The sequence below is a fragment of the Phalacrocorax aristotelis genome, chromosome 2, assembly GCF_949628215.1.
Source record: "Phalacrocorax aristotelis chromosome 2, bGulAri2.1, whole genome shotgun sequence".
Taxonomy (NCBI): domain Eukaryota; kingdom Metazoa; phylum Chordata; class Aves; order Suliformes; family Phalacrocoracidae; genus Phalacrocorax; species Phalacrocorax aristotelis.
Window position 1 is genome coordinate 124,208,714 of NC_134277.1, and position 27,820 is coordinate 124,236,533.

Consider the following 27,820-nt stretch of genomic DNA (forward strand, 5'->3'; position numbering starts at 1 on the left):
TTATTTTAGAAATGTTTCTATTTCTTTCCAAATTAGAACAGATTCAGAACTATCATAATAGTTTAATAATCCACAGTTTCTCCCTTTAAGTACCTTATCCTAAACTGTTATCTTAAAGGTGTTCCCAGTGAATATATGCCATGTTTATGCTCAGGCTAAGGTCATTTTACCCTATCATAGTTACACAAGGAGACATCTTATAAATGATAATTGGGATCAAAATATTCTGTTTGAGTGTAACATCTAAATACATCAAATGTAGTGAGCTATTAAGACATACTGATACTGGAGGTCTTATCTTTGAGGATCATAAGCAGGTGTAAAATGCATGCAAGCCATACACTTCAGTGGGCCAAAATGTGCTGTGCAGAAAGTGCTGGCCTTAAAAGAAAACCAGAAAACACTTTCCGTATCCTGGGACTGAGCAAGTTTAATGTTTCTCTCTTTATTGATACTGCTCTCACTGTTATAATACTCTGGTACTCTGAGATGGAGAGTGTAACTGCAGAGAAAAGGAACCGTTACCATCAATATTCAAGAGGTTTTCTATCTATTCTTAGATAACACATACCTTGTTAGTATTATTTCATCTCCAGATTCACTCCTTGTTTCACAACTTGTTCTGACAGGAAAGGAATAGCTATCCCAGACAAATGTAAAGAAGGAGAAGCAAGACTTTTCTGGAGGTGCTGCTCAGTTCCCGGCCAGTTGACTTTAGTATAAATGAACAGTTTGGAACCATTTTAAGGATTTCAAAAGCCCTGGCTGTGGCTTAGATACAGATCCTCTGTAGCCCCATGCAGCTGAATCACATATGTACACATGGAGTGACTCCACCATGCAGGTGATGTAGAGTTACCCTGCTCATGAGCAGTACATCTCGGTGTTAAATTTGCTCTACCTGTGCAAGTCTTACCCACACAAATGGTTTATTTTGTAGTAAAACCTTTTCTGAAAGTCTGAAAATTGCCTGACAACTGGAAAAGTGTCTCGTTACTGAATAAAGGGGGGAAATCTATGTATGTTAACTTCACATGCAAACTTGGGATTTGATGATACAATAATGGGAAGCACAAATTGTATGGGGTATCTTGCTAAATTAGCACTGACCAACAGGTCTGTTCAAACTTTAGGTCCCCAGCATAATATAAAAGTAATTAGCCAGCTGTAGATTGTCTTCTGATACAGAAACTTCTCCAGAGACCACAAAAAATCCTCATATTGGTACATTTTGGCCATGACTCTTTGTCCACTGTGTAAAAGATGAGTTCTGAAAATAATTTTCCTAAATTTCCTGAATTAAAATGTCAGTGACAAAATAGAAGTCTCTCATGTGTTAGGCATGCTATGCCATTAACAGACAAGGAAGAAGTAACTGCTCTATCGTGATTACAGTAATAACATCACAGCTATCTCCTCATCTATTTTAATCCAATGGGATTTAAGGGTTTTACTAATTTAGTGCATATACACGGTACTGTCACGTATACTGATACGGATGCTTTTCCTAACATTACATTTCAAAGGTTCCTTCTACTGAAACGCATCTCATACAGCTTGATGTTGTAAGAGGTAAGGGTTAAGGAAAAAAAGTGTCTGCCTTTTCCAGTAGGGTTTTATTTTGCTTTTCGCCTTTATTTTACAGGTTCAAGTAGAAAGGAGAACATAATTTAAGTAGCAAAGCCTTAATTAGATTTGTGCCATGTTACTCCTGAAGTTTCCCAAAACCAGCAAGGAGCATGACAATATTTGCTTTACTGATATAACTTGAAAAGTTTTTCTTCAAGCCAAAGACACAGATTTCAAATCATCTAGTAAGAGAACACATACTAACATGCAATCTAACCAATTTACTTGAATTGACAAAGAAAGACCTAATAGATTTAAAAAAAAAAACCACCTTGCAAAAAAAAGCTGAAATATTCTTAGTATGCAAAGATGTGCCTTTACAGTAAGTGGTTTGGGTTTGATTACATAACCATTTAAACTGTATTTTTAACAACAAAATATTAGGATTTAAAAGTAGCCACAGTTTGTACTTCCAAACAGTATTTTCAATTGGTGTTAAACCCTGTATTAAACAAACACATTTTTATCCACTGTTTTAGCAAAATCAGTGAAGCATTGCACATCAGTGCTTTTTGCCCAGCAGACACAATAAAACATAGGATAATATAAAAATGGCCACTAACCAATAAAATGCTTGGATTCTTCATGTGTTAAATCATATTTTTACCCTAGAGTTAGAGAGCTGCACCCTCCGTATGTAATCAATATTCAATCAATTCTCTCACTGGAGCAACTGTTTTCCAATTGACCGACATTAAAAATGCCCAAAACACGAATGAATGGCCTGTAGGACTTCCACTAAAGTAGTAACCTCTAAATCACAAGTGACAAAATGAAGCATTCATCCTTAAATTGAGTAGAAAAGCCTAACCATCAACTGAGGCTAACACAGGAGATCAGCTGCGCTTTCTCTAGCAAAATGCTTTCCATCATGTATCTTCTCCTGATTTCTAGTCATTTTGCAAGTTGTGTTTTGACATATTTTCTTTACCAGGGTTAAATTTTGGTTGTGCTCTCATGGGCAGGGAGTATATGCAATTGCTTAAGTGTCAAAATGAAGAAAAAAAATGTCTGAGAGAACACATTTTTTCCCAACTGAAATAATATATCATCTCACACTGTGTAACACTGCTCATGTGTCCATATATTCACAAGCCATTACATTCTTTTCTAACAGTCTGCTTTAATATCCTCCCTCATCATCAAAATCAAATGCAAGCAACAAATTATCAAAGCTGAATGCTTTTACTGAAAAAGAAGATATTTACTATGGCTACTAACGTGCACTTTTTTGGCATGTTTTAAAACAAGTCTTGCAAAGTTCTAACATAAAATTTGCTCACCTTTAAGTAATATTTTTACTTTAGTGAAAAGTACTAGATAAACACGACTGAAACTTTTAGTTCTTTAGAAAACAGGTAAGAATTAGTAAGAGGGATATTTTCTCCCTCCTACAAACTACTTTCAGGTCACTTGGAGAGATCCTCTTTAAGAATAAAATGATCCCAAAGTGGACAGTGGCCCTACATATACTTTAGACATGGAGCCAGCCTCCCCCTCTCCCTGCAGCTTTCTGGTGGCTATTTTCCTAGATGGTGCGTTCTTCCTTCAGCCCCTCATTGATTATGAGGTTTTGCTTATAGCTTTGCACAGTGACTACTACTATACAGTGATTTTTTTGCTGTTCTAAGCACTTGGGAAAACACAGTCTACATTTAGAAGTCACCTTTGTGACTTTCATATCATTTGTAGGTCCAAAACACCACATCATTCTCCCTGAAATAGCTCTCAAAACCCATTAATTAAAAGATGAGTGTGTGTGCCTATAGGTAGGTAGGTAGGTAGGTAGGTAGGTAGGTATAGTTACACTCCCCATCTTTTTAAATCTTCCTCCCTGTATACATACATATTTAAAAATCTAAGTAATTTCCAGACATGAAGCAGTGTATTTTTAAGGCTAAAGCCTGTCTACCAAACAAGAACTGAATCACAAGGCCTTACACCTGTGTACTACCATTCTCCCACCTCTCAGAGGCTTTCCCTAGCAGATTAACACCTGAAATAACAAACCAGTAAAACAGAGACCTGCCATTCTTTCTTGATTGAAAATCAAATTTCATGTCTACAGTAAAGAAAAAAAAAATACATCAACTCTTCAGTTTGGTCACAGGCTCAGGGCCAAGCTAGACTAATTCAAAATGCATGCTATAGTTCCTGAGTTACAGTTATGCACCCAGATCTCTTTTGAAATGAAATTTCTGGTTTACTTGTTATTCACCTCCCTGCATATTGGAGGAGTCTTGGTGCACTTCAGGCCTAATTCTGGTGTAATTCAGTGAAAATTTTGGCATTAATTTTTCTGGGGCTAGAACTGTACACGAATAATTGCCTCTCTTTTCATGCTAAATACATTTTTTTCAAAATATGAAATAGAACTAAACCAAAAATCAGTTGATCTCTCCAGGTTGAATAAAGAAGACATCTCTGACTTTTTAGACACAATAGCTCAATAAAAAAGCTTTTCCATTTGCTGACATCATACCTTGCTCCTGGCATGGCACACTGTCATCTGAAATGCTTGATGGCATTCAAGCATTCAACAAGGTTTCTCCCTTCATGAGCCAGGGCAGCGCACAACGTCAGGTCAATTCTGTAAGGTATCAAGGACCCTCGGTTTGCACTGTGATTAATGAAGTAAGAGCAGAGCCCCTTGGAGAGCCAGTGTCATAACTTCATTTGAAAGACTACTCTGATGGACTTCATTATTTAAATCTCCATGTACGTAACAACTATGTTTTGTCTTTGCTCACTCACCCATCAGATGTCATGGCTGGTGCATGGCTTGACATTCTCCACTGCAGTAAGGAAGATTTCTGGCATATCCTAGATCTCAGACATCTTCTGCTCAGTGGCCTAGCTCTACTGCCTGGCAGTCATGTTTGCCAAACACACAATATCGCTGTCACAAGGCATATTGCACAACACACCTAAACACCCAACCAGCCAAGGAAAGAAATGCAGCAGCAGGGTTACAGGTTGTAAAGGCATAAGCATGAAGGAGCTGGAGGCAATGACAGATCCAAGAACTTGCGCGGAACTGAAGGCTGAAGGAATATACACTCTCTGCAGCATTTGGGACTTAATTAAATTAGAAACTAAGAAAGTCAGCATGCAAACTAGAGGCACTGAGATCACAGACATCTTACACTTTGGGGAACTAGTACAAAGGTAACACTTTCTGGAAGGAAATGCTGGTGATATATAACAGCTGAGCTGAATGAAAGGCAGTAAAGCCAAGGCTCATTCCATTCAAAATAGCAAAAATGGTAGAAAAAAACCCAAAATATGCTTACCAATAGAAATGCAGTTACAAATATGCACTTGTCAGTATTAAACCTATCGGTGTGTGGAACTATATATTTATTACTGGAAACAATAAGTAACGGGTCACTAAAAAGTGGCCGATATCAACTTGTTTAGGAGAATTTATCAAGGAAAATTTGAGGATGGCTCAAATGGCTCAAATGTTTTCAATATATTTAATGAAAAGTAATTCTTTCTCCTCACCTAAATGAAATGCTATGTAACAAAAATCTACCCTGCCTACTTGTATTTTTTGGGTAGAATTAACATCTAATCTTGGTATGAGCAGAGATAATGGGTATTTCCACTGAACTCATGGGGGCTGTTCATATTTCTGCATCATGAAGTGGTGAGATTCTTGCAGCACCTCTGATCCTGCCCCAGTAACCACTGGCCTGGCAGCATATTGTCCTATGGGATATATACTGCTTCCAGTACCCAAGCCAGTTGCCCTGTCCCATGGAGACTGCCATATAGATGTTCTGCTGAGAATAATAATATCTGATGATTCATTAAGTTTGTTAATTTATGAGAATATACTGTCTTCTAACTACTAGATCATTAATATGCAGAGTTACATTTTATTTGCCTATCATGTCTGTCTTAATAAGAATAAAGAAAAATAAGTCCCTTAACTGTTTGGAATATGGATTATATTAAGCCTCTGAAAGCAGAATATATCTGCCTGGTTCTGTTCCAGAAATGCTTACACACCAACTTCACCATAAAAATAATGTATTAAAAACTTTGGATGTGGACTCAGGAATAATTACTATAAAACAACAAAGTTCATTTTTATTTTTAATGTAACAGTTATTCTTCTTTTAAATCAATTTCATCCACTATCTTGCTAATTTCTGAGGTCATGTCTGTTTTGGTAAACGTGATTTTGGAGAAGGTAATTTGTATTAACTTTTGTCTTCTTTTAAGCCTCCTGAATGCCCAGCAATTCCTATTAACACAATATACTTTAAAAAAAAAAAAAAAGAAAAAGAAAAAAGCTGTCTTATTAATAGGAATAACATTATAATATTTGAACACAAGTATTACAGCAACTTTGTGTTATGCCGTGCCATACGTTTTAATTTCTTAGCGACAAAGCTTACATTCCTCAGTGGTCTTCTTTTTTTATTCCAGATCTGTAATTACATTCACTGAAGTAGTTTAGTATTAGGCACAGCACATCTTGCAAAATCAGGGACTTCCAGCTGTAACTATCACTACATGTACAGGAGATTTTTTAAGTGAGTGAAGAGAACAAAACTTTTCTTATGCCTTACATAAGGTTACATGTTTTCGATTTAATGGTAAACTAAAATAAACCTCAAATATATCTTTCAAATCTTGCCCATTATGAATAATGGTTAAATTAACACCATGTCATGGGACAACTTAAAGTTTTCTTCTGCTGATGTGTAAGAAATTTTGGCATAAAACTGGAGTCTTAAATTTAACCTCAAAGTTTAAATAGTTTGAGGGCTAACTTCTCATCTCTGATATGTTATTCTAAATCTGAAGTAGATAGGCTCAGGAGGCTAATTGGAACATACTGGTAAATTGAGAGCAATATTTATCTTCATTCCTTCATGCTTGAAAAATAACTAATCAAAATGTTTTTAGAAGTTTTGCTGGTCTCCCAGCACAAAGACAAATTTCAGCCCCCTACCCCTTGTAAGTTTAGAGACCTCATTTCTCCACTATAATGGGGAATATGTAAGGAAAGAACAGTTAATGCAGACTTTTTTATTTCCCAAGACCTCTTTTAATCTAATTACCTGGAAGCTATTTCGGTTCTGCGGGAAGTGTTTCAATAAATGTAACAAAGAAAATCTGCAAAGAATGATGAACTATTCTAGTTCCCCCAACGTGACATTAAAAACTGACTTGATGCGGAATCCACTTTTTGTGAAAATATATATCTGGCTTCTTCATAAAAAAAAAAAAATGACCACAGTTATGCATCAGAAACGGGATAGTTATGAAAAAGATTGCCCACTGAGAAGCTTTCATAACTAAGCTTAAAACCTTTATTAGACACTTAGCACAAAAAACCCCACACTCAAGCTTAGAAACTTCATGGAAATCAGGCAAGTAAAGGATGTCGTGACAGAAAATTTCATCCTGCTAGATATAATAATTCAAAGGAACAACCTGTATTTTTAGTGACAACCTAACAGAAATTCCAGCAAAAGATGAAAAGTGCTTTTTAGTTAGTTGGAATACATTAGTTCTTCTTAATATACTCTTCAGAGTAAATGCTCACTCTCATTAATCAGGTCACCAAGAAAAACAGGGACAGATCTGTGTGAGAGAAGACTTTTGAACATGTAGGGATAAAAGAGATAAGAAGTTAAGACAGCTAAAGTGATGGTGAAACTGGTATCTTTATTGCATATGTGGGTGTCCTCCTGGGTCCTACAAGATACGTGATACAAATATTCATACGGCCAAGAAGCACAAAACATGGAATATATCCCTGATTATTAAGGGGAAAAAAAGACCTAAAGAGTCATTTCCAGGTAGATCACAGCAGCTCACTGCCCCGACATGGCAGGGCAGGTTTGAGTGTCCCTCCTATTTCAGTGCTGCCATGCCCCTTTGCCCTGCAATGAACCCACATGACGTAGAGCACCGCTGCTATTCCCATGACACAGCTCTAGGCCAGGACCTGCCCTTGAACCGCCTGCAAGCCATGTTGAGATGGGGCATCACAGGCCAACCACTCTCGGTTTCACATCTTATTTATGCATCTATAACGGAGTGGTACATGTAGGATGTCTGACAGGTAGTGTCTCATTTTTCTCTTTGCAGTCCCATTGAAGACACCCTATGATGCTGTGCTTTTCCACTATGGCCTGAGCTAAATGAGCAAGTCCCCATCACAGTAAGGAGGAGGTCCCATCCCCTCCCAGCCCTCGCTCCTGGTCATGTGCTCCAGCCACTTGCCTTGTGCTGCTCCTAAAATTCAGCCAGTGGCACTCGAGGCCAGCTCTCCTCGCTATGCAAACAACTAACCAAGCCCTCAAAATAAAATAAAATAAAATATAAAATAAAATAAAATAAAATAAAATATAAAATAAAATAAAATAAAAAATAAAATAAAATAAAATAAAATAAAATAAAATAAAATAAAATAAAATAAAATAAAATAAAATAAAATAAAATAAAATAAAATAAAATAAAATAAAATAAAGGTGTGTGTGGAGGTGCTGCTCAGTGAGTTAAATTAGCTCATCGTGTGGTTACACTAAAGCTACAACCAGTCCTGAGGGTGAGGGAAAGAGAGAACAGGAGAGGAAACACATTTCAGACCTCCTGCTCTCTAGCTTGTTGATAATACAGAGTAACGTCCTCAGAAAAGAAAAGAAAATAGAGGAAACACACAGAAATGATGTTTCTTTCATGCTCTGCTCTGTATATGGCACTGTTCTGGATGCTTTTTGTTTCAAACAAAAGCAATTGGACTGCTCAATTTTCTTTTAAATCAGATATTTGGGGTTGATTTTCAGCAATAACAGACAATCCAAATATATAACTCTGGTTTTATATGCTTGGCTGAGTACTCAGCTGCATGCCACACCTTTCCTGACCTATGGGAGGATAAGCCATTCTCTTCGGCTGACACTCAGGTACTACCGGCCAGAGCAAAAAGCTGCTGTTCATGTCTTGGTGCAAGGGTTATAAGAAAATGGTTGATATAAGGAAACCTTTGTCACAGTTCTCTGTCCCAAAAAGCAAACACACACCACCACAACAGGTACTAATTTGTAGCCTTGGTGTTTGTTCTTAAAAAATTGAATTAATATGAAAATTTGACTAGGTCTGCCCTTTCTAGGCTGGAGAGAAATCTCCCTTTGCGGCTGCCCACAGGACGCTGCACCTACACCAGGGACAACTAGAGAACTTCTCTAAGGATGTTCAGCAGTTCCACCCCTTCTGTATATAATGTAGTTACTAAAACTAACAAATACTAGAAAATAAAGCCTTATTATGATTAATACTGACGAATTCAATAAAATTCCCCTTCAAAGTTATATAAATATTATGAAATATTTATGCTTTATATTTTATAGCTCAATACAGTTATTTAGCTAGGAGTAAACATCTCAAATGGGAGATACTGTTGTCCACAGTAGATTTCCTCCCCAAGCCACCTGATATCAGTTACTATTACTCTCAAGTTTATACTTTTCTTTCCTTCATTCTCTTGAAAATAAGACATATGTAAGGCTTCATGTGTTCTGCCTTAAAAAAAGCCTTTTAGATTTTCCCTGGAAAAGTGTACGCTGAGGGTTTGCTTGCAGCACATAAAGAATTCAAGCCACAGTAATTGCTCATGATCATCATGTTGATAACCAGCAGCATCCCTTCCTGTCAGCAGACAAAACTGTGGCAGTCGGGTTTGGGCCGGCTTTCCCTTAACTACCAGAGACTTAATGGTCTGAAAAAGCAAGAATATCTGGAAGTTCACAGGAACACTACAACCCCTTCCTGACGGACCGCTCAGTCCTTGGGCAGATCACACTCAGCAGAAGCTTCCAAGGTCAGAACGTTAATTACTTTTTGCTTGATTTGTCTTGTTTTAGTCCAGTTTCCTTAGACTGTGCAGCAATCTCACTGTGCACGTGCCTGCCCTACCAATCAGTTACTTACCTACTAACCTCTGAACTTCTCGCCTACCTTCAAGTTTTTCTGAAATGGAGTTTAATTCCCTTTAAAATAGACCATTGGACAGAGAAAAGCAACTCTACCAGTGTGACTTGGGGAGGTCTCCTGCATCTCAACTTCACCTATTACCAGCCATCAGCCACAAGGGCGCTCTCCAGGGACACAAATCCCTAAGAAACCAAACTTCCCTAGTTTCCCTCACCTTGGTTTCTCTCCAGTAGGGTCTCTGGCAGGCAACAAGAGAAAAATGTTAGTGGGCTGCAGCCAAGAGACAGTCACTATAATCTCCTTCTTGCTGAACTGGACCATCCTAACTAACCCACCTAAACCCCTCAGGCAGCTCCACTCCAGTAGGAAATGTTTGGCGTGGCTCTGCATCAAAACTAGCTGTGGCAGGTGATCTGCTGCCTGGTCTCCTGGCCAAGCAGAGTCTGTGAACATCACCAGGCAGCTGTGCTTGGCCCTGAACTGTCCCTGCTTGTCACAGCCAGGCCTGACTTGTACCAGCGCCGGAGAGATGGCTCCCTGCCCCAGCCTGAGCATCCTCCGGAAGGTGAAACAAGCCCCCATGCCAAGCACAGCCCAGATCCCCCGCACCTACCCTAGAAAACCCAGAAAAATGCATCACACTGGAAACAGTCAAGTTGAAGACAAAGTTTAAAGGACTAAGTCCAGCCAAGTCTCTCTCAGATCAGCCATTTCTCCTCTGTGCAAATCAGAGGAGCCAGTCCTCAGTTTGGGGAGAAATGGGGCTTCCTCAGAGCTGGCTGTGCTACTGTAACACAGGGAAGGAAGTTGGGAGGCTTGCTCAGAGGGGCTGTAGACCAACAGTGGCCACAACTGACCTCCCAGCAGAAGGTGCTGAAGCCCGAGCCACCCTCTCCCCCCTTGTGTCCTAGAGCTGAACTCCTGCCGCGGAGCTGGGCCGGGGCATCACGCCGCTCCCCCTCCTCGGCCCTTGCCACGCCGGGTCCCGCACGGGAGCGGGGCTGGGCTGCGCTGCCCTCAGCGGGGCTCGACCCCAGCAAAGGCAGAAACCTCCCCGGGGGCTGCCGCCTCGGAGACGGGGAAAGCGGCCCCCGCTCCGCTCTCCGCTCGCCCCCTCCCGCTTGCAGCGCGACGGGGCGGCGGGGACGGGACCCGGAGCGGGCTGCATCCCCGGGCTCCCTGCGCGGGGCGGCGCGGTGGCTCTTACCTCCGTGGCGGGCAGCGGCGAAGAGCCGGGGCGGCGGCGGGGCGGCGGCGGCGGCCGGGGGCGGCCGGGGGGCGGCGGCGGCGATGGCGCGGGGGTCGGGCGGCGGGGCGCCTCCGCTATACCGCCGGGAGATCACCCGGTCCCGCCGCGGCGGGCGGGGCGGCAGCGGGCGGCCGCCGTCCCCCAGGGCTTGGAGGAGGAGGTCGAGGAGCGCCCCCCGCTCGGCTCCGGCGGCGGGTACGTCCCTGCCCTCGGCGCCCGGCGGCGGCGGGGCCGAAGCCAGCAGCAGGAGCACGATGGCGGGCAGCGCCTGGCGTTTCTTCGCCCCTCGCATCTCTGCGGCGCTGGGAGGAGGCAGAGAGCGAAGACGGTCAGCGCCAGGCCCGGCCCGCACCCCGCCCGCCCGCCCCCCATGCCGCGCCCGGGGGCACCCCCGCGGTGCGCGCCCGCCCGCCGCTCCCGCACGCCCGGGGAGCCGGCGGAGGGGGCGCAGCCCCGCGGGGACCCGACGGGCCGCCACCAGCTGGCCCCGCCGCGCCTCCCCGCCGGCCCCCGAGCAGCCCCGCCGCGCTCGCCCGGCTCCCCGGAGGGCGCATTTATAGACGCGGATTAGGGGAAGGGTATTAATCCCACCGCACGTATTTGCGGTCCAGGGCTTTGCGGGGGATTTGCTCGGCTCCCCTTGTCCCCGGCGCTCCGGCGCCTGCCGTTGCCTCCGTCCTCCGGCGGCGGAGCGGGGTGGCGGGGGGGACCCCGCGGGCCGGGCCAGCCCGACGCCCGGGCCGTGCCGCATGGCGGTTTTCGGGCGGGAGCGGACGGACAGACAACTGGACGGAGCTCAGTTAGGGGCGAGTGGCATCGGCAACTGCTGCAAATCAGGGGGTAAAGGGCAAAAACAATCACAACAGGCTGAGGCTTCGAGAGCGGCGCTTAATGCCCCTAAGTAAGCTATTCTAATTATAGCGAGCGGTTGGGATTAAGGGGCAGGGAGGAAAATTCTGTTATTTGCAAGGTGTTTTATACTTGGTCTCCCTCGCAAATCCCCTTGGGCGAAAGAGTTAATGGGAGCCGCAAGGGAGCCGGCTCTCCCCGACGGCTCCGGGCTCTCCCTCCCTCCCTCCCGCCGCCGCCGCCGCCGCCGCCGCCGGGGCGCACGGCAAGCCCGGGGAGTAACCGGGGAACGACTCGGGGTTCGCCGCAGGGGCAGCGACACCCAGTCGCTCCACGCCAAAGCCCCCTCCGGAGAGCTGGTTGCTTACCTTCAGGCGGAGGCGAGCCTCGCTGAGGGCGTGCGGGCCGGGGAGAGCCGTCCTCCGCCGCCGCCGCCTCCCCGCGGAGGCTCCGCCGGGCGCGGAGCGGGGCGGTCGGTGCTGCGCCCGGAGAGGGGGGATGCGCCCTCCAGGGCCATGCGCTTCTCTTATATAGTCCGCACCGGCGTACTCATTTGAGTACTATCGACTTTAGGTGGGTGGCAGTCGATGGAGACACCTCTGGTAATCACTCTTGGGCTCAGAGAGGTCTTTTCTGACAAACTTCCTCCTCCCCGTTTGTCCCCCGGTGGATGGAAACAGAAAGCTGCGTTTGAAGTGGCTCTGATCTATTTGCAAAATTAGATTTCCCTGAAGATTGGGAAACGCTCACTTATAAAGCTGCCACCTCAAGAGATTAAAACGTGCTTCAATTTAGGGGGGTTCCCTCGGGAATATAGCAAAAGAACTATTTTTCCCCCCTTTTCCTATTGAACAAAGAAGCCATAAGCGAAGTATGAAGTGTGTACAAATTTGGTTCTGGTTTGACGGCAAGGAAAGTGATAGACTGTCTTTGGCGAGTGAATTCACAAACTAGGGACCTTGTAAAAGTTTCTTTCTCCAGAACACCTTTTTTGAATTTTTGACAACGAAACTTAATGAAAAGCTAGCAAAAAAGGTACTGACCTACTGAAACCATTAATCCCACAGGTTAAAAAAACTTGTCTCCTAGAGCCTTAAATATGTAAGCAAATAATTAGTGAAAGAGATCTCAGCTTTCAGGGAGCCATGCATACCAGTGAGCTGGCAGTAGATTGCAAAGGAATAAAAATTTTTAAAATTATACCAGAAAGTAGTTCACATTATGACAGAATTTGGAAGTATAACTCTTTGTCAGAAGGTACTACTGAGATATTTACTTAGTTAGAGTGCGAGAAAAAGAAACAGGATTTGAGATACCCTTGAATATATGAAAATAGGGAATTTAATTTTGAAATAGATTTAAAACATTCTGCATCTGTCTGACATTTTGCTACAAACTCTCTTCCCCAAAACTTTGTCATTCATGCCCTTCTCCGGTCATCTCAGGCAGAGCGCACTCAGGGCTGTATCTCACAGGGGCTGTGTCATCGCTGGTGATGGGAAGCCAGCTTCTTCCCCACATCCTTCTGCTCTTGTGCCATCCTCACTCACCTTTGGGGGGGGGGGGGTGATGCCACAGAGATCAGGGCTCAAACCAAATTTAACTAATGGAGGGTTCCGAAGGGGTTTATCACACAATTCTTTTTTAGAGGTCAGTGTACTACACTAGATAAACTGGTCTGGCATGTCGCTTCCCAGGGTAACAGGAAGAAAGTGTCAATCTCTTTCTCGCTATGTGACTTCCTGTTTCTGCCTCGTTATTGGGGGCATATAAGGAGTTTTCTTTGGTCAAGCTGATGGTTAGGTTGAGTGAAGAGGAAAAAGGAGAGCAGTGATAAGCTGAGAAATAGAGCAACTTATTCATTTACCAGGTCCAAAACAAATCCCAGAGCTTCTCTCCATTTGCTATTTGTTTGTGTGCTTTTATTTTGCCCTCAGAGATTCAAATTGTGAGAACAGAGAGGGACGGAATTCTCCTCTGGAAATGACCAAAGTATTACCCTGACTCAAGCTCCTCTGCCCACCTTCATAACTAGTCATGGATTAGGTTTGCATCTTCTTCTAGCCCTGGGAGCAGATGTCATGGGAAGGAAATCTATGTGGCACTGTTAAGACAGAATAATTTTTCTGCTCATAAAAAATCCCAAGATCTTTATTGGGTGTCTGTTTGAGGCAGACAGCAGAATAGTCATAAGAAGTAAAAGCAATATTCCAAAAGGCGAGAAAATAGGCACACTTCTCTCACCCGCATCCCTAAAAGAGATCTAAGAGATCTGCAAACTGCTAAAGCTGACTATGGACAACATCCTGGAGCTGCTAGTTTGGGAAAGTTTGTGACTCCTTGAGAAAAGATTATCAAATATGTCACCCATGTTCAGCGGGTTTCTAAGATACAAATACTGTTACAAATACTAAGGCCACTAAATTTTGTTCTTTAACTTACATGTTGAGGTTTCAGGATTTTAAAGCTTTATATTGGAACCTAGCTAGGCTTTTTACCATTATGAGCCCCCCAGTTTTAAACTTCTCGTTTACTTCTGCTGTCCCTTGTTTCCTTCCTTTGGAAGAGCTGCATCCTTGTTTCCTTGGATTGACATTATATCCATCCAAAGGGCAATACATTGTTTTTTTAATTACTGTTTTAAATTAAACCAAACTGACAGGTCAGTTGCTTCACTTGTTACCAGGACTTTTTTTTCCCCCTTTTTTAAATGTTATCCTTTGTGTGTTTTCAAAAGAGTAAATAAGAAGTCAAGGAAACAAGAGAGTGGGTGTCCCTGCAGAGCAGCTTGAGATGTATCAGGCCCTGAAGTTGCTGCAATGATTCCCATTCACTGCTATGGGAGTTGAAGCAAGCCTTAAAATGAAAAAAAAAAAAAACAATTAGAGCCACAATACATCTAAAACACAAGTATTAAATAGCTTTTTTCAGATTCTTTCTATGTCCAAGAACCTTAAAGACTTATTTAAAAAACAAAACAAAAACAAGATTTGTTTTGTATTGTTGCGCAAATCCTTGTCTCTTTTTAAATTGCTTTGATATTTGAGTTCTTCAGAGAGCACTTGAAAGAATGGCAACCAGAGTGCAACTAGAGGAAGATGACTGCTTTACTAATCCCAGGCAATTCTGTCAGGTTGAAAACCCATTCTCAGGTCACAGTTACATTGGCCCTTTTGTTAGTACCTCTAATGTGCCTCCTCATCATTATATGGAGAAAGAACCTCAGCATGAGATTTACATCAAAGACAGTGTCTTAAGACTGCATTCAATATCTTATTTAGGAATTGAAAACCTGTTCATAGTGAGCCTAAATAAGTCTGGTTATTTGCTTCTTGTAGCCAACAGATTTAAACAAGTACAACACATTTGTTTCCTGTGGCATGGTCTTTTTATTTTCTGATCTGTCTTAGCCACAAGTCTGTCTGACTGAAGTTAAAAGCAAACCAGTTAAATCAAAGTATCACAGGGCTGACAGGGACTTGGAGAGATGATCTAGTGCTTTCCATTGCCCAAGGCAGAGCCAGCTGTACCTATGTCATCAGGGCTCAGTAAGAAACCAAACTTTTGATTTTTCCAGTCAAGCTCAACACTTCAACCCAAATCCGTTAAATGAACAATTGGTAAATGTTGGTTTAGTAGTGACATTTTACCTCAGGATTTACACTGAAATATAAAAATTATCTAAATGCATTCCCAAAGCACACACTCAAGTAAAAGACAGGCTAAAGAAAAGATTTAAAATTTAGGTGTCTCACTGCTTTTAAATAAATCTGTCAGCCAAAGATTTCTGTGACCACTCAGCTATATCAAGAAGAAAAACAGAGAGAAAACCTGGTTATGTTGAAGTCCATGGGAATTTTCCTGTTGACTTTGTTGAGCTGGGATTTAATGCAGGGTTGTTACTAAAGGAGAGGTGAGGAAGTGAAAAATGACCTCAAAAATATGGATGTATTAGCCAAGGCAGTAATTTATAGATGGCTGCTGTAATTTCTGATAAGTAACAGAGGATTCCAGCTGGTTTTCAGATCACACTATTTCCTTAAAATCAGAGGTTTTAAACAGCCCTGTATATACATTTGCCTGTTGAGGCTGATATAAATACGCTGGGTCCTGCCTCAGTGCAGAGGACTTGATCGAATGAGCTCTTGAATATCTTGAATATCTTGAATATCTATCCTTTTTTTCTATTAATCTACAGATTTTTTTGCAATTTCTTTTAAGGTACACAACATGTTAATGACCGTGAGCGGCCATACCTTTAAAGAATTAAACCAGCATATTAAAAGAGATGTGAGGATCAATGTGCCCTATATATATGCACACACATATATATCATAACTTAAAACAGTTCTTCTCATAACTTAAGGCTATTTTTTCAGCATTTTTTTTTGTAGAAATTGCACAGCAGAGAATCGTGGGTTGTTCTTAACAGAAGTTTAGGTAGCAGCTTCAAGTATTTATTCCATGAAATAAAGATCATTGTCTTTCCAATTAAAAAACAACAGATTGGTTTTATTATTGCAAACATATCTAAGTATTTTTTTACTACAGAGCTAAAATGATCTTTACTGGTTTTATCATTAAGAAATTCTACCCTGAAGTCACCTCCATTTGGGTTTGGGGACATTTTGTACTCGCAGTTAGGACAAAAGGAGTCATTTTTGAAGGACCTTTGGCTCCCCTGTGCTCTGCAAGGCTCAGCTGGAAACATGAAACAGCTTCTGACTGAGATATTTCAAGGAAAACCCCCAAACCCTACGAGTTGTTCAGCAGGAAGCAAAAAGGGGATAGGGGAGAAAGTCGGGAGGAGGAGGGTCTGGAAGAAGTGTGAAATAAGTCCTTCTTCCTCCTTTTATTTTTCCTGAAACAGTTTCAGTTGTGAAGGTTTTGTTCCTGCACCATATGACTGGCTGACTGGAGCTGGCACTATTCAGCTGAAGGAGGCATACATGAAGAACTACCAATTTCAAAAGTAGGGTCTGGGTCTATTGATTTTACTTCACAAGAATCTAATACAAATAGTTTCTTTCTTAGGCCAATTGGTATGGGGATCTTAAGAGCAAGAAATGAACATTACTTGCCATTTAAATTGTTCCCTGGACGAGATCTAGCAGTTGGACTCAATGATCTTAAGGGTCTTTTCCAACCTTAACGATTCTATGATTCTATGATCTTCTGCAAAGTTTCAAAAAAAAAAAAAAAAAAAGAATTGAGACTTTAAAACCCCGACAGATTTTGCAGGACCCAAGAAGAGTGGTGTACTGAGGAGAACAGGTCTTGAGGGCCAAGCAATATCCAGGCTGACCAAAGAACCCTTTTGAACTGCTTGCAGTCCTTCACAAACATTGTGACACAGATGATTTGAAAGCAGTTATTTGTATTACTATGACTCTGAAGACTGACAGTTTATCTTAGAAAATCTCCAATAATTTCATGGTTTATTGTCAGCTTCTGATTTTGACCGGAATTATATTTAAGAAGGAAGTAGCAGGACCCCCCCAAAAGTGGGCAGCAGGCACCTGCTGTTATCTTAACACATCATCAAATCAAAACTAGGTATCAAATATTCCCACTGGTTTTAGTCTTTCTTTTTTGAACCCAATCCTGGATTCTCAGCTGTTTCAGATGTACCGCAGAAGGCAAAGTCCTGTTTCTAAGGTAATGACAGCTTATTACACCTGTCATTATAGCTGTTAAAAGAATTATATTACAGATGCAGTGGGTCAAAAAGAAATCTCTTGCCTGACACAGAAGACTCTTCACATGTGCCCTTCATGACAGCAGACAGGAACTTACTGACACAACCAGAAAGCTGACTGGTGACCAGAATAACTGTGCAAGTGGCAAGAGGCACCCATGTGGGTGCCTCGAAGAGTTCTGTCTGGCCAGCGTGAGGACCATCCTCTAAACAGACAGATCCATTTCTTTTAAACAAAACAAAAAACTGAGTGGCATTTTCAGGGCTTGGCAGCTAGGACAATATCAAGCAGAAGACCTTGCATTGAAATCCTGGAGTGTCTGGTTCAGAAAAAAATGTTTCGTTTCCTCTCAGAATGAGAGCCTTCAATCAAGGGAACCTGGACTTAAGGATTTTTGGAGAGAAAGGTTCGATGGCAGCCTTCACCACAGAATCACTGTAGGTGCGCTGTATCGGGGTGACCTGAGTCTAGAGCTCACTGACCCACTCTGCTGAGGCAAACGTCTTTAAAAGAAAGAACATTTTGATGGAAACCTCCTGTCGGTGATGAAGGAGGAGGTTTGAAAAGTTTTAGAAAAAATGAACTGTAGGGACCACCGCAAATGAGAAAGTCAGCCATCTCAGGTTCATGCCACCTCCAGAGCAGAAGTTCAGACATTCAATGTCATTCCCTACAGCGAAGATATTTCCTAATGACGTTACATCAAGGATAGATTTCCACAGTCGTGTCTTCTGCATGATCTCTAATTTCTCAGTAGGCTGGCAAAGTTTCCAAACCTGCTGCATGCTGATGGTGTCAATGCAAGAGATTTCTAAGACGCATTTGGCTTTGTGCTGTCACATGACAGTTTAGTCAAGGACTTTGAAAGTTAACATGGCCTGAATTCAGTGGATTAACCACTGGTTCACTGAGAAGCTTCATAATAAAAATGTTAGTGGGGTATCCTCATTTAGTTGAATAGCACACACGTAAGTGTTGGTTTGGGAAGAGAATTTCACCAGGAACTGATTTTTAGACTGGCAAGTGATAAAGAAAACTGGTCTCTGTTGCAGGCCAATATGGGTCCTGGGACCAAGAGGGCACAATCAGTGAGAATGCAGCCAGATGAAGAGAGTGAAGCCATCTGAGTATGGATTTCTACCTGAAAAGCAGTTGCTCTGGGAAAAAAAAAGAGTCTTAATTGGCCAAAGCAACGCTCTTGATGTCCAGAAGGAAGACTCTCATCTAATGCTATTTCTCACTGATGAGACTGCTGCTCAGACCTTGTACTTGAATCACCAATTCACACCTCAGGTAGAATAACAAAAACTGGAGACAAATAAGGAATATGCTTCTAAGTTTGGAAAAACTAAGTAAAAGCAAAAGACTCAAGCTTATCAGAGAGAACCATGAGCTTAGCCTAAAAATATCTACTCAGAAAACAGAAAATTGATGTTAGGGAACATGCACTCCACATGCCCTTACAGACTTTCGATGACACAATATTTTTAAATAGCTTAGAGCAAATTCAAAATGCCTGCAACAGGCCAAAAGACAAATCTATAACATCTGAAGGAACATCAGGGAAAAAATCATGAACAATGCCAAAGCCTCAAGGCCTTGCAGGAGTAGGAAATTTTTAAAATTAACCGATTAACCGAGGATGCAGGTCATCCCCTTGCTATGAATGTCAGAATGCTTCTGCCTACCTGATCTAGAGGAAAAATTTCACGATGACTCCAGCCCTGGTGACTGATTTATATCTGAACCTGTGATTATGATACACTAGCCAAGCAGCTGAGATCTTAATTAATTACTAATGGATCTTTTTGACATACTGTCTTTAGCTATGAAAGTCTCCAGTGAGTCAAAGGAAGGGAAAAAAATGCCAATCCTTTTCTCCTCTCCCCCTCCTGAAGAAAACAAGGCATCAAAGGGATGCCTAAGGAACAGTCCCTATTTTCATCAGGTGACTAGTGAAAATATGGGGGTAAAGCAATGGAGATGGAATAGGTGAGAAGTGATCCTGTAACTTCCACATCCACTTGGATACAGTTGCTGGTTATTTCTAACAGACAGGCTTATTCTAGGTGCAGCACGGTTCTGTTAATAGAGGCAGTGAGACCAATGGCTTTATCTTTTTTCCCCAGCAGCTTTCTTATTAATTATCCAAAATTAAATAACAGGTTGAATGAATACTTGATATTAGATTTTGTCTATGTTTTAAGATGTCCATCCCTTAATGAGAGTTAATTTGTAAAAGTCTGTAGCCAATGACAGAGAGAAGCACCTTATAACAAATTATATCAATGCCTTATACACAAAACAAACTGTTTAATTAGTTAATATCAGGTTTGAAATCCTTTTAAAGACCTTGCTATATCCTTGGTCCCAACAGAAGCTTTTGATGAGTATGAGTGGCACTAATAAATTACACATTGTGTAAACACGTTTTTTTCTGTTAAGTTTGAAAAGAACAAGCATTCCATTTAGCAGAACCCAGCTCCAAAAAAATACCAAAAAAAGAGAACTAGATCCTCCTAACTCTTTGCAATTTTGTCTCTTTTTGCTGTTTTTTCTTGTTCCCTTTCTGCCACGACACTCTGAAATCTGAAATATTCACCTTACCTATTCCTTAAATTGCCTCAGTTTCTCCTTGGTACACATTGGTTGATCGTGTCTTCCTCTTTTCAGCCATCCATCCCCCACGCTGTTCTTCCTCTTTTTATATAAAATGACACATGGCATCACAGCTGAAATATCAAACATGTTCACTCATGCAGTTTTTTGATCATCTCTTGTCTTTTTCACAAACAGAAAGCCATATACTAAGTGCTTTGTTACCAAGGAAAAGAAGAAGAAACCATACTAAACACACACAAAATTTCTGCTAAACATTTGCTTCTTGGAACCTGAACTATGACAATTTAATAAACAAGGTAAGTAATAATTTTTATATTATTTTTTATGTTTCAATTTTAGTAATGATTGTTTTTTATTGTTGTTGTTGGTATTTTTTCTTTTTTCAGTTTGACTTTGACATTTTTAAGGGAATAAAGATTGACTGACAGAAAATAAAGCTGTGTTAATTCCATGCTGTATTGTTGTTGGAGATTATTTTCAGTTTAGTTGAAACCAATATTAAAACTGGAAGTTGTGCTGAGGTTGTACATTCCTTGTTCTGAATTATTGCATCTTTTGCCACAAATCCTGGCAGTGTGACCCTATGGGAGCTAAGCTGTGGCTATCTAATAGCTTCCACTGGATCCCTCTGTGCATCATTGAAGAGGCTCCTCAATTCAGGCAACCTGCTTTACATCAGCATCATTTCTGTGCTGAAACTGGGGATCTTGTAACAAAAAGAGAACTCTGCTGGCATAGAAAGGACCAAAGGAGCAGAAAAAAATGAAAAAACCAAAGATGTATCAGCCTTTCCCAATCACTGGCAGGATTACTACAATTACACCACGATGCTGCGTTAGAGATTGTTAAGACAGCCCTGATGATGCTCGCTCAGCTGCTTTGAAGGAGGGTTGCCTGTCATGGTGCATACGGCCCCTTCCCAGACCCAGGGAAGCTGCTGACCCTGCTTTGACAGACAGGAAATGTGGGTGCTGGAAAATGGCCAGGGCATCTGACTCCCAGATGATGGATCAAAGGCGTAGAGATAATGGGAGGCTTGCCCTGCCTAAGGGAACACCCCAAGGCACCAGGGAAGGGTATTTATTGGTTTTGATTGGTGACTGCTTTTTGGATTATAAATGCCTATTTGGAGAGGCTTTTTTACCAGAGTGCTGTAGCAGTTATGTGCATGATCTGAAGGACAGAGAGGACAACCTACAAAGTCCACCTGCAGTGATTCACCCATTGCTCAGTTTTGCTTCTCAACACCAATGCACTCTTCATAACTGGAAAGTTACATGAACATTTATTATACCTTTTTAAAATCTTTCTTTGTTTGGCCTGTTTTCCTGAGGCAGTGAATTCTCACCCAATTACATTATTTGTCTGTAGCTTCATGCACAATTTAAACCAATGTAATTTGGAACGGCTGCCAAAAGAGATCGATGCCACCCACTGCATGCCTCTGGCCACCAAATTTCTGCCCTTGAGCTTCTGCCTCCTTTATGCTGGCACAGTAGTTCAGGTAGTTGCTTGCTGAGCTGGGTCAGGACACCAATTCAAGCTAAAATTGGTTCCCAATGGCTAGTTTCCTCATGCGTCAATATATAGCTCACAACTCCTCTTGTAGATGTGAAGAAGCAGATACCATGGAGATGTCACTGAAGAGCTGGTAGCAAGGGGGAGGCAGGACTGCATCTTCTGGAAGCAATGCTGACTTGAAGAGTCCACAAATATGTGGCTGCACACAAGACCATGGTGTCCTCTGCTCTTCCTACCAGCATTTGAGTGCACTGGCTATTTCAACCATGTTGACAGACGTGTAATAACAGATAAAGATATCCTCAAAAGCCAAAGGCCGATAGAGCAATTCATTAATGCATGGACAGTAAAAAGAACTAAAAATCTTTATGAGGGATGCCCTGCTCTTCTGCCCTTCTTCCCAGGAGGTTGAAAGAGAATTGACTCAGCAGGAGGTGAATTCAGCACTGCATTCACTACTGCTCCATCTCTCCTGTCTCATTTCCTGCTTTCCCTCCTCCACAATTCTCATTTCATTATCATTGCAGGAATCTGAATATGTTGCTGAGCAAACTGCACAAGGCTCCTGCAGCAGCTGTGCTAGCATTCACCTGCTAGGCAGCACCAAGTCATGCAAAACCCTACTGAAAGCTAGGCAAAGGCTATGTACCCCAAGCCCTTTCTTCCCCCTCCAAGTAGAAAACTATAAAATAGATTTCAGCTGCCAGACAGGATGCTTTAGAAAGTTTGTAAAACACTGTGAAAAAATGTGTTAATAAAGTTAGTGGATCTAAGATAAGCAGATCTTCTTGGCCCAGAAAAAGGCCCTTAGCTGTTTGAGGAGGAAGACTAAGAGTAGGGATAACCTGCCTGCCTGCAGCATATGGACCTTCACTAAATCTGATTTGAGTAGGTTTAACTTGTTTGGATGTAAGCTCCACTAAATATTTGGAGAGTAATTCGGATTAAAACAAATGAAAAAAAAGGCCCCCCCCCCCCTTTATCTTCTGTATGACACAGTGCCAGCTCTGTAGGGCAGAAGAATAAATACTGCAGACATTGCTGGAAAAGAAAGAGGAATACAGATGTCTCTGACAAATGGCTCCAGGGACACAATCGACACACTCCCACTCAGTTATGCGAAGCAGCTACCTGCTTAAATGAGCTTCACAGGTACTTTAATCCCTAGTGCAATTTTCCTCTAGTAGAAGATTACTTAAACAACAAAATGATGGAGAACTAAACAACGGGGACTTCATTGTCCCATTAGGTGCCATTGTCTTTTTCAGTCCTATTCACCTCACCTTTCTCTCTATAATCTCTTTTTATATTGTTGAGTACATTGGCAGAGACCTTTTCTTTTGCTTTCTGTGGAAAGCTTCTTTTCTACTATTATTATTAACAATAATAACACTAAATGAGTCAAGGAGAAAATTTAAGTAGGAAAGATAACAAGCTGAGTGGAGGAGGTAGAAAATTTTTTGAAAGGACTGTTGAGTGAGTGTAGTAGCAGTGATGCAGGGAGGAGGAAAGATGCAAGGCATGGAAGGGTTAAGAGAGGAGGAAAAGAAAGACTGAGTCAGTGCAGAGTAGGAGGAGGTGATTAAGAAGAAATAAAAAGTTGAATCTTAAAAGGAAGGATTTTGTTACAGTGAATTCATAAGGGCAAGGAGAAAGAAACAGAAAATCCTGAATAAGCTGAAGGAAGTTGTACTCCATAACTTTTCTATAAGGTGAAGAAACTGAAGCAAATGATGAAGAAATGAAGGAATTGGAATAGACTAGGTAGAGAAGAAGAAAAGGGTAGTGAGCTGTCGTAGGAGAGGAAATTAGACAAAGTAAAGTATATGTTTGATATATGGAGGGGAAGAAGCTGAGGGATATAGGTATTAGTCTAAATATTATATTCACCTTATTTTCTTTGAAAATGAAGGAGTTTTTCCACAGGAAGAGTCAAGCTGGAGTTGAACAACAGAAAAGGGAAGTGAAAAAAACCCCAAACTTTTATGGACAGAGGGAGGGACATTTACAAGAGAAAAAACCACTTTAAATAATTTATGAAGAAAGATCATTGTCAAAATGTCACCAAATACATACCTGCCACACATAGAGATAAGTCAGACACATTTCATAGACTCTTCTCAAATATTAATTGTCTTAAATAGATTTTCTTTTTGGTATGTTAGTTGGATTTATGCTATTTACTAGCTGAAAAAATTCCAAAGCAAAACATTTTCTCTGGCATAGGGCATTATATTGGCATTTGGCTTGCTACTGAGGTAAGTGAAAGATTATGAACTTGGCTTTGCTGTTGCATAACCACAGATGATGTTCTTTAGTTATTATCTACTCATTCAACAATCCCCAGCTTTTATAAATTGACCGAGCATTTCTGAAGCATGACACGTTCATAGCTTTCTAATGTTTAAAAATTAAAGACACTGGCTTGTCAGGAAATAAAAAAAAATTCCCCCTATTCTCCTAGATCATTCCTATCCTTCTGAAATGCCCCACCTGCTCCTTTTTTGCAATACCTGAGTGCTTTTCACTGTCATCAGCTTCCAGTACCCACATGGTTCTCTCTTTAGTTTTTGACCCCTATTTGAATACTGTTCTGATACATCTGTACACCTTGAAAGTGTGTTGAGCATGCATTAGTGCAGTCATAAAGCTAAAGGACACATTGGAGAATAACACTCCTACACTCCACAGAAACTCTGAATCTCTTTAGTTTTTGCCCCTGAAGGAATACTCCTCCATCGGAGAGCACTGATTAAACAGGACATATGGATCCTGCAGGATTCCATAAAAAAAAAAAATTCAACAGAAATAATACAGGCTTACAGGCAGCCTGCCTTGACAAGACACTAGCCAGTTGGCGCACAGTAGGGTGGGCAGGTTGCCTGCTCTCTGGGATCCTCCACTTCCCTCTTGGAGCAGCTGGCTCCTCAGGCAGCCAACAAGCCAGTGCAGCAGCTGGGCAGCTGAGCATCCAGGAAAGCAGTCAGAGAGGTGGGAAGCTGGCAGCTGGCAAACCAAGAGAGACATTAGAGGGATTTCATTCCCATGAAAAGTGTAAAGTTTCTGACTTTTTGTCCTGATCCAGGAGGAAATATATACACATATGTGTGTGTATGTGTGTCTATATATATGTAAAAAAGGTAATATATATCTATGTCTGTGTATATGTACACCTATTTTAAAATGCTATTTCTTGAGAGGAGCAAAATCCTTATTCCAGCTGGCAGTAATGAATTGTTGCTGTCCTCTGCCATTAAGTTTCTAAATAGGCAACTAGAGGCCCAAATTAGGGAAGCTAATTTCAGGGAGCCCAGCTGATTAAAGAAAATGTCATGACATTGTCACTACACATTATTACAATTCAGTATGATCCAGAGGAGGGCGTTAAACTGAAAGAGTATAGTTTTTTCAGTCTTGCATTACACAATCATCCCTAAATGCTTTTTAAAGCTTAATTAACTATGAGGAAAATAGGAAGACAAGAATAAATAAACATAAGCTATATATTTATATATCCAAATATATGTGCATGTGAAGTGGGGCTTCTGTGTCAGCAATATTTGGTTTTACATTTCTCCTACCCTTATTCTTTGTGAGAAAAAAATTTCTCAGTTTGGCAGTCTTCAGAAAAAAAAAAAATTATCTGAGGGGATCTTAAGCTCTTTCTGAGGACTTTCTAATACTGGTTCTTTAAATGAAAGGGCAAATTAAGGGAAAGATTAAAGAAAAGAACAACAAAGGCAGGAAACACTTGGTGTGTCTCTAGTATGGACATCACAGCTTCAGAGAGAGGAGCAAGCTCTCCATCTTGGTAGCTGCTGAAGGAGGTGATCAACAGAGTCACATGAATATGCTGAGGATATTTCTTTCAGCTGGTCAAAAGCTCAAGTAGTGTTTTGAAGGATACAGTCCTGACTGGCTGGACCAAACTACTTGGTTTCATCTGGCCAATTTACAGAGCAGGGAAGAGACGGAAGACTGTGGCAGGCACACACAAGTGTCTTGAAGGCACAATTGACTAACTAGAAAGGCAAAAAATACAAAACCATAGTCAATGCTTTTTTAAGACTGTTTTCCTCCCCTTGCATGTATGACAAGGAGAAATTATAACAAGAAAGAAGTATAAAAGAAGCAGGAAACCTCCTCATTTCAAGATTTGGTTGTCTTGCATGTGGAAAGCACTCCTTCCCCTAAGCCTTAAACAAGCACAGAAAAGATAATATTTTGCTTTCTTTTAAAGAAGTAAGTTTTCAAATACTATTTATTGGATAATGGCAACTTAAAGACACTCTCCTGAAAAAAAGAAATAAATCTAAACTAAAGTTAGCGGCATAATTTTTCTTGTATTGATAGTGAAATGTTTATTCTCTTCTAAAGTACCGAAATAATTTAATACAGTAAACCTGCAACATAAATATAGCTATCAATGCCAGCATGCTTTGATCTTCTTAATATTGGCAGGCCTCTGTTGCCTCCCACTCTTGATTTTGTTAACAGTAATTTAAGCAGCAATCCTTTCGAGATAAAATGATTACAACTTTATGAAAATATTCTCTTACAAAATTCAAACAAACATTAATAAAGCTTGTCAGGCAGCTTTGCTTGCCTTGTACTTCCATGGTGCACAGCTCTGAAATATTTGGTCTGTGCCGAGTGGTTTCCTGAAGTGAGTAAGTAACAGTTCCTGGGGACTCTAGAGGCTGGTTGAGAGATGATGCCAAAATCTCTTGCTCTGCTAAACTGCAAGCACAGCATCACATCCTGCACTCATTTTGCTTCTGTGCATGTGCAAGCCGTGCACAGCCCATAGGTCTAACAAATGGCCACAGTTCCCTCCCCAGGGTCAGGATAGGAGCTTAGCATGCTTCTACCTGGATACAAAAAAGAGACAAACGTGCCCCAGACTCATGGAAGTAACCTGTTAAATTTTTTGGAAGAGACTTGCCTATATTAAAAAGAATAAAGTAAATATTCCCTAATAATTTCCTATATGTTCCTACGACATATAGCTGCTTAAGACTGCCAGGAACAATTCTTTTCATCCATTTAGTTTTTTTAACTGTAGATCAGCACATTTTATTTCTCCTGATGGGTCTTAACTGTTTTTTAGGGGGGTTCAAGTTTCCAAAGTTTTGTTTAGTGCTCCAAGGACCAGGGAAACATACATTTTAATGAAAAATGAAATTTTAGGCTACCTATTTGAGTCAATATTCTGTTTTTGTATAGAATATCAGTTTTTATCTTAAATTGGTGAATCTAGACTACACAGTGATTATTTAGAGAAAAAAAGATGTCACTTGAAGTAATGTAAATCCCTATCTATAATTGGAAACAAATATCATAGATGAAATTTGAGGCTTCTGAAAAGGTACATCAGTTAATTTGTAAGAGGACCTAACTTCTGTCAGCATGTTTAGAAAGGTCTATAAGCCATTTAATTAAAAAATGGGATAAAAAGAACTTCTTCTTTCCAAATTTCTTATGCCTAATTCCCTAATCTAGAGTCCAAATAATATAATTCAAATATGAAGCTGCATACAGCAAAAAACTTAATCTTTGTGTTAATTATAAGACAGCTGCAATTATGGCATCACTCATGATGCATTCATGCTATCACCTTTCTAGCATAAATAGCTACAATTTCTAATAAAGTTAGTAACATTGAGCCATTGAAGACCTGCGTAAAGTTAGTTTTGAATTATTTGCAGGTATGCAGACCTTCTGAACACTGAACAATCAAAATAAAGATGCTGAAGAAAATTACTTAGCTCATTATTACATTTGTCAGTTCTGTACACTTAGTACCCTCATTAAAGGATATTCAGACATTGGAGATAATTGTTTCAGATAGCAGTAAGAGGTTAGTCATTTGTTTTGCTTTGGCTTTGATTAATTTCAGACATGCTGGTAGGGACAATTCTCCTTTACACATTTAGACGGGTAGATCACTCATGCAGGAAGTGTTTCCCTCTTTTTTTTCTATCAAGCCCAATGCAATGATGATAAACAAAAATGTGACAATCAGTGCCTTTCATTGAGAAAATCTCACGTTACCTCTTCTCACAAGATTTGTGCCATGAGCAAGGATCCAATTTGTTAATCCACTGGAGTTCTCCCAGCCAGGTGTTTTCTGCTGAAAACATGAGTGCAGTCTCATATGAATCATATAAATGGAGAGCTGTGTTTTAATAGACAAAAACATCTAAGTAATATAAAGAAAAGCTGGCACAAAAGGTGCACATTTCATGTGGTGTAATACTCTCATTTTAAAAAAAATCATCTTGAGACCCAG

At 41.0% G+C, this 27,820-nt stretch overlaps 1 protein-coding gene across 1 annotated transcript in view; it reads right to left on the reverse strand.

The window, feature by feature from the left end:
- ALKAL1 (ALK and LTK ligand 1) overlaps positions 1-11,129 on the reverse strand; it is a 32,808-nt gene extending 21,679 nt beyond the window's left edge. The window contains exon 1 of the mRNA XM_075086168.1: positions 10,796-11,129. Coding sequence (XP_074942269.1) covers positions 10,796-11,129 — 334 coding nt within the window. The remainder of the gene's footprint in view (positions 1-10,795) is intronic.
- Between the last annotated feature and the right edge of the window lie 16,691 nt (positions 11,130-27,820).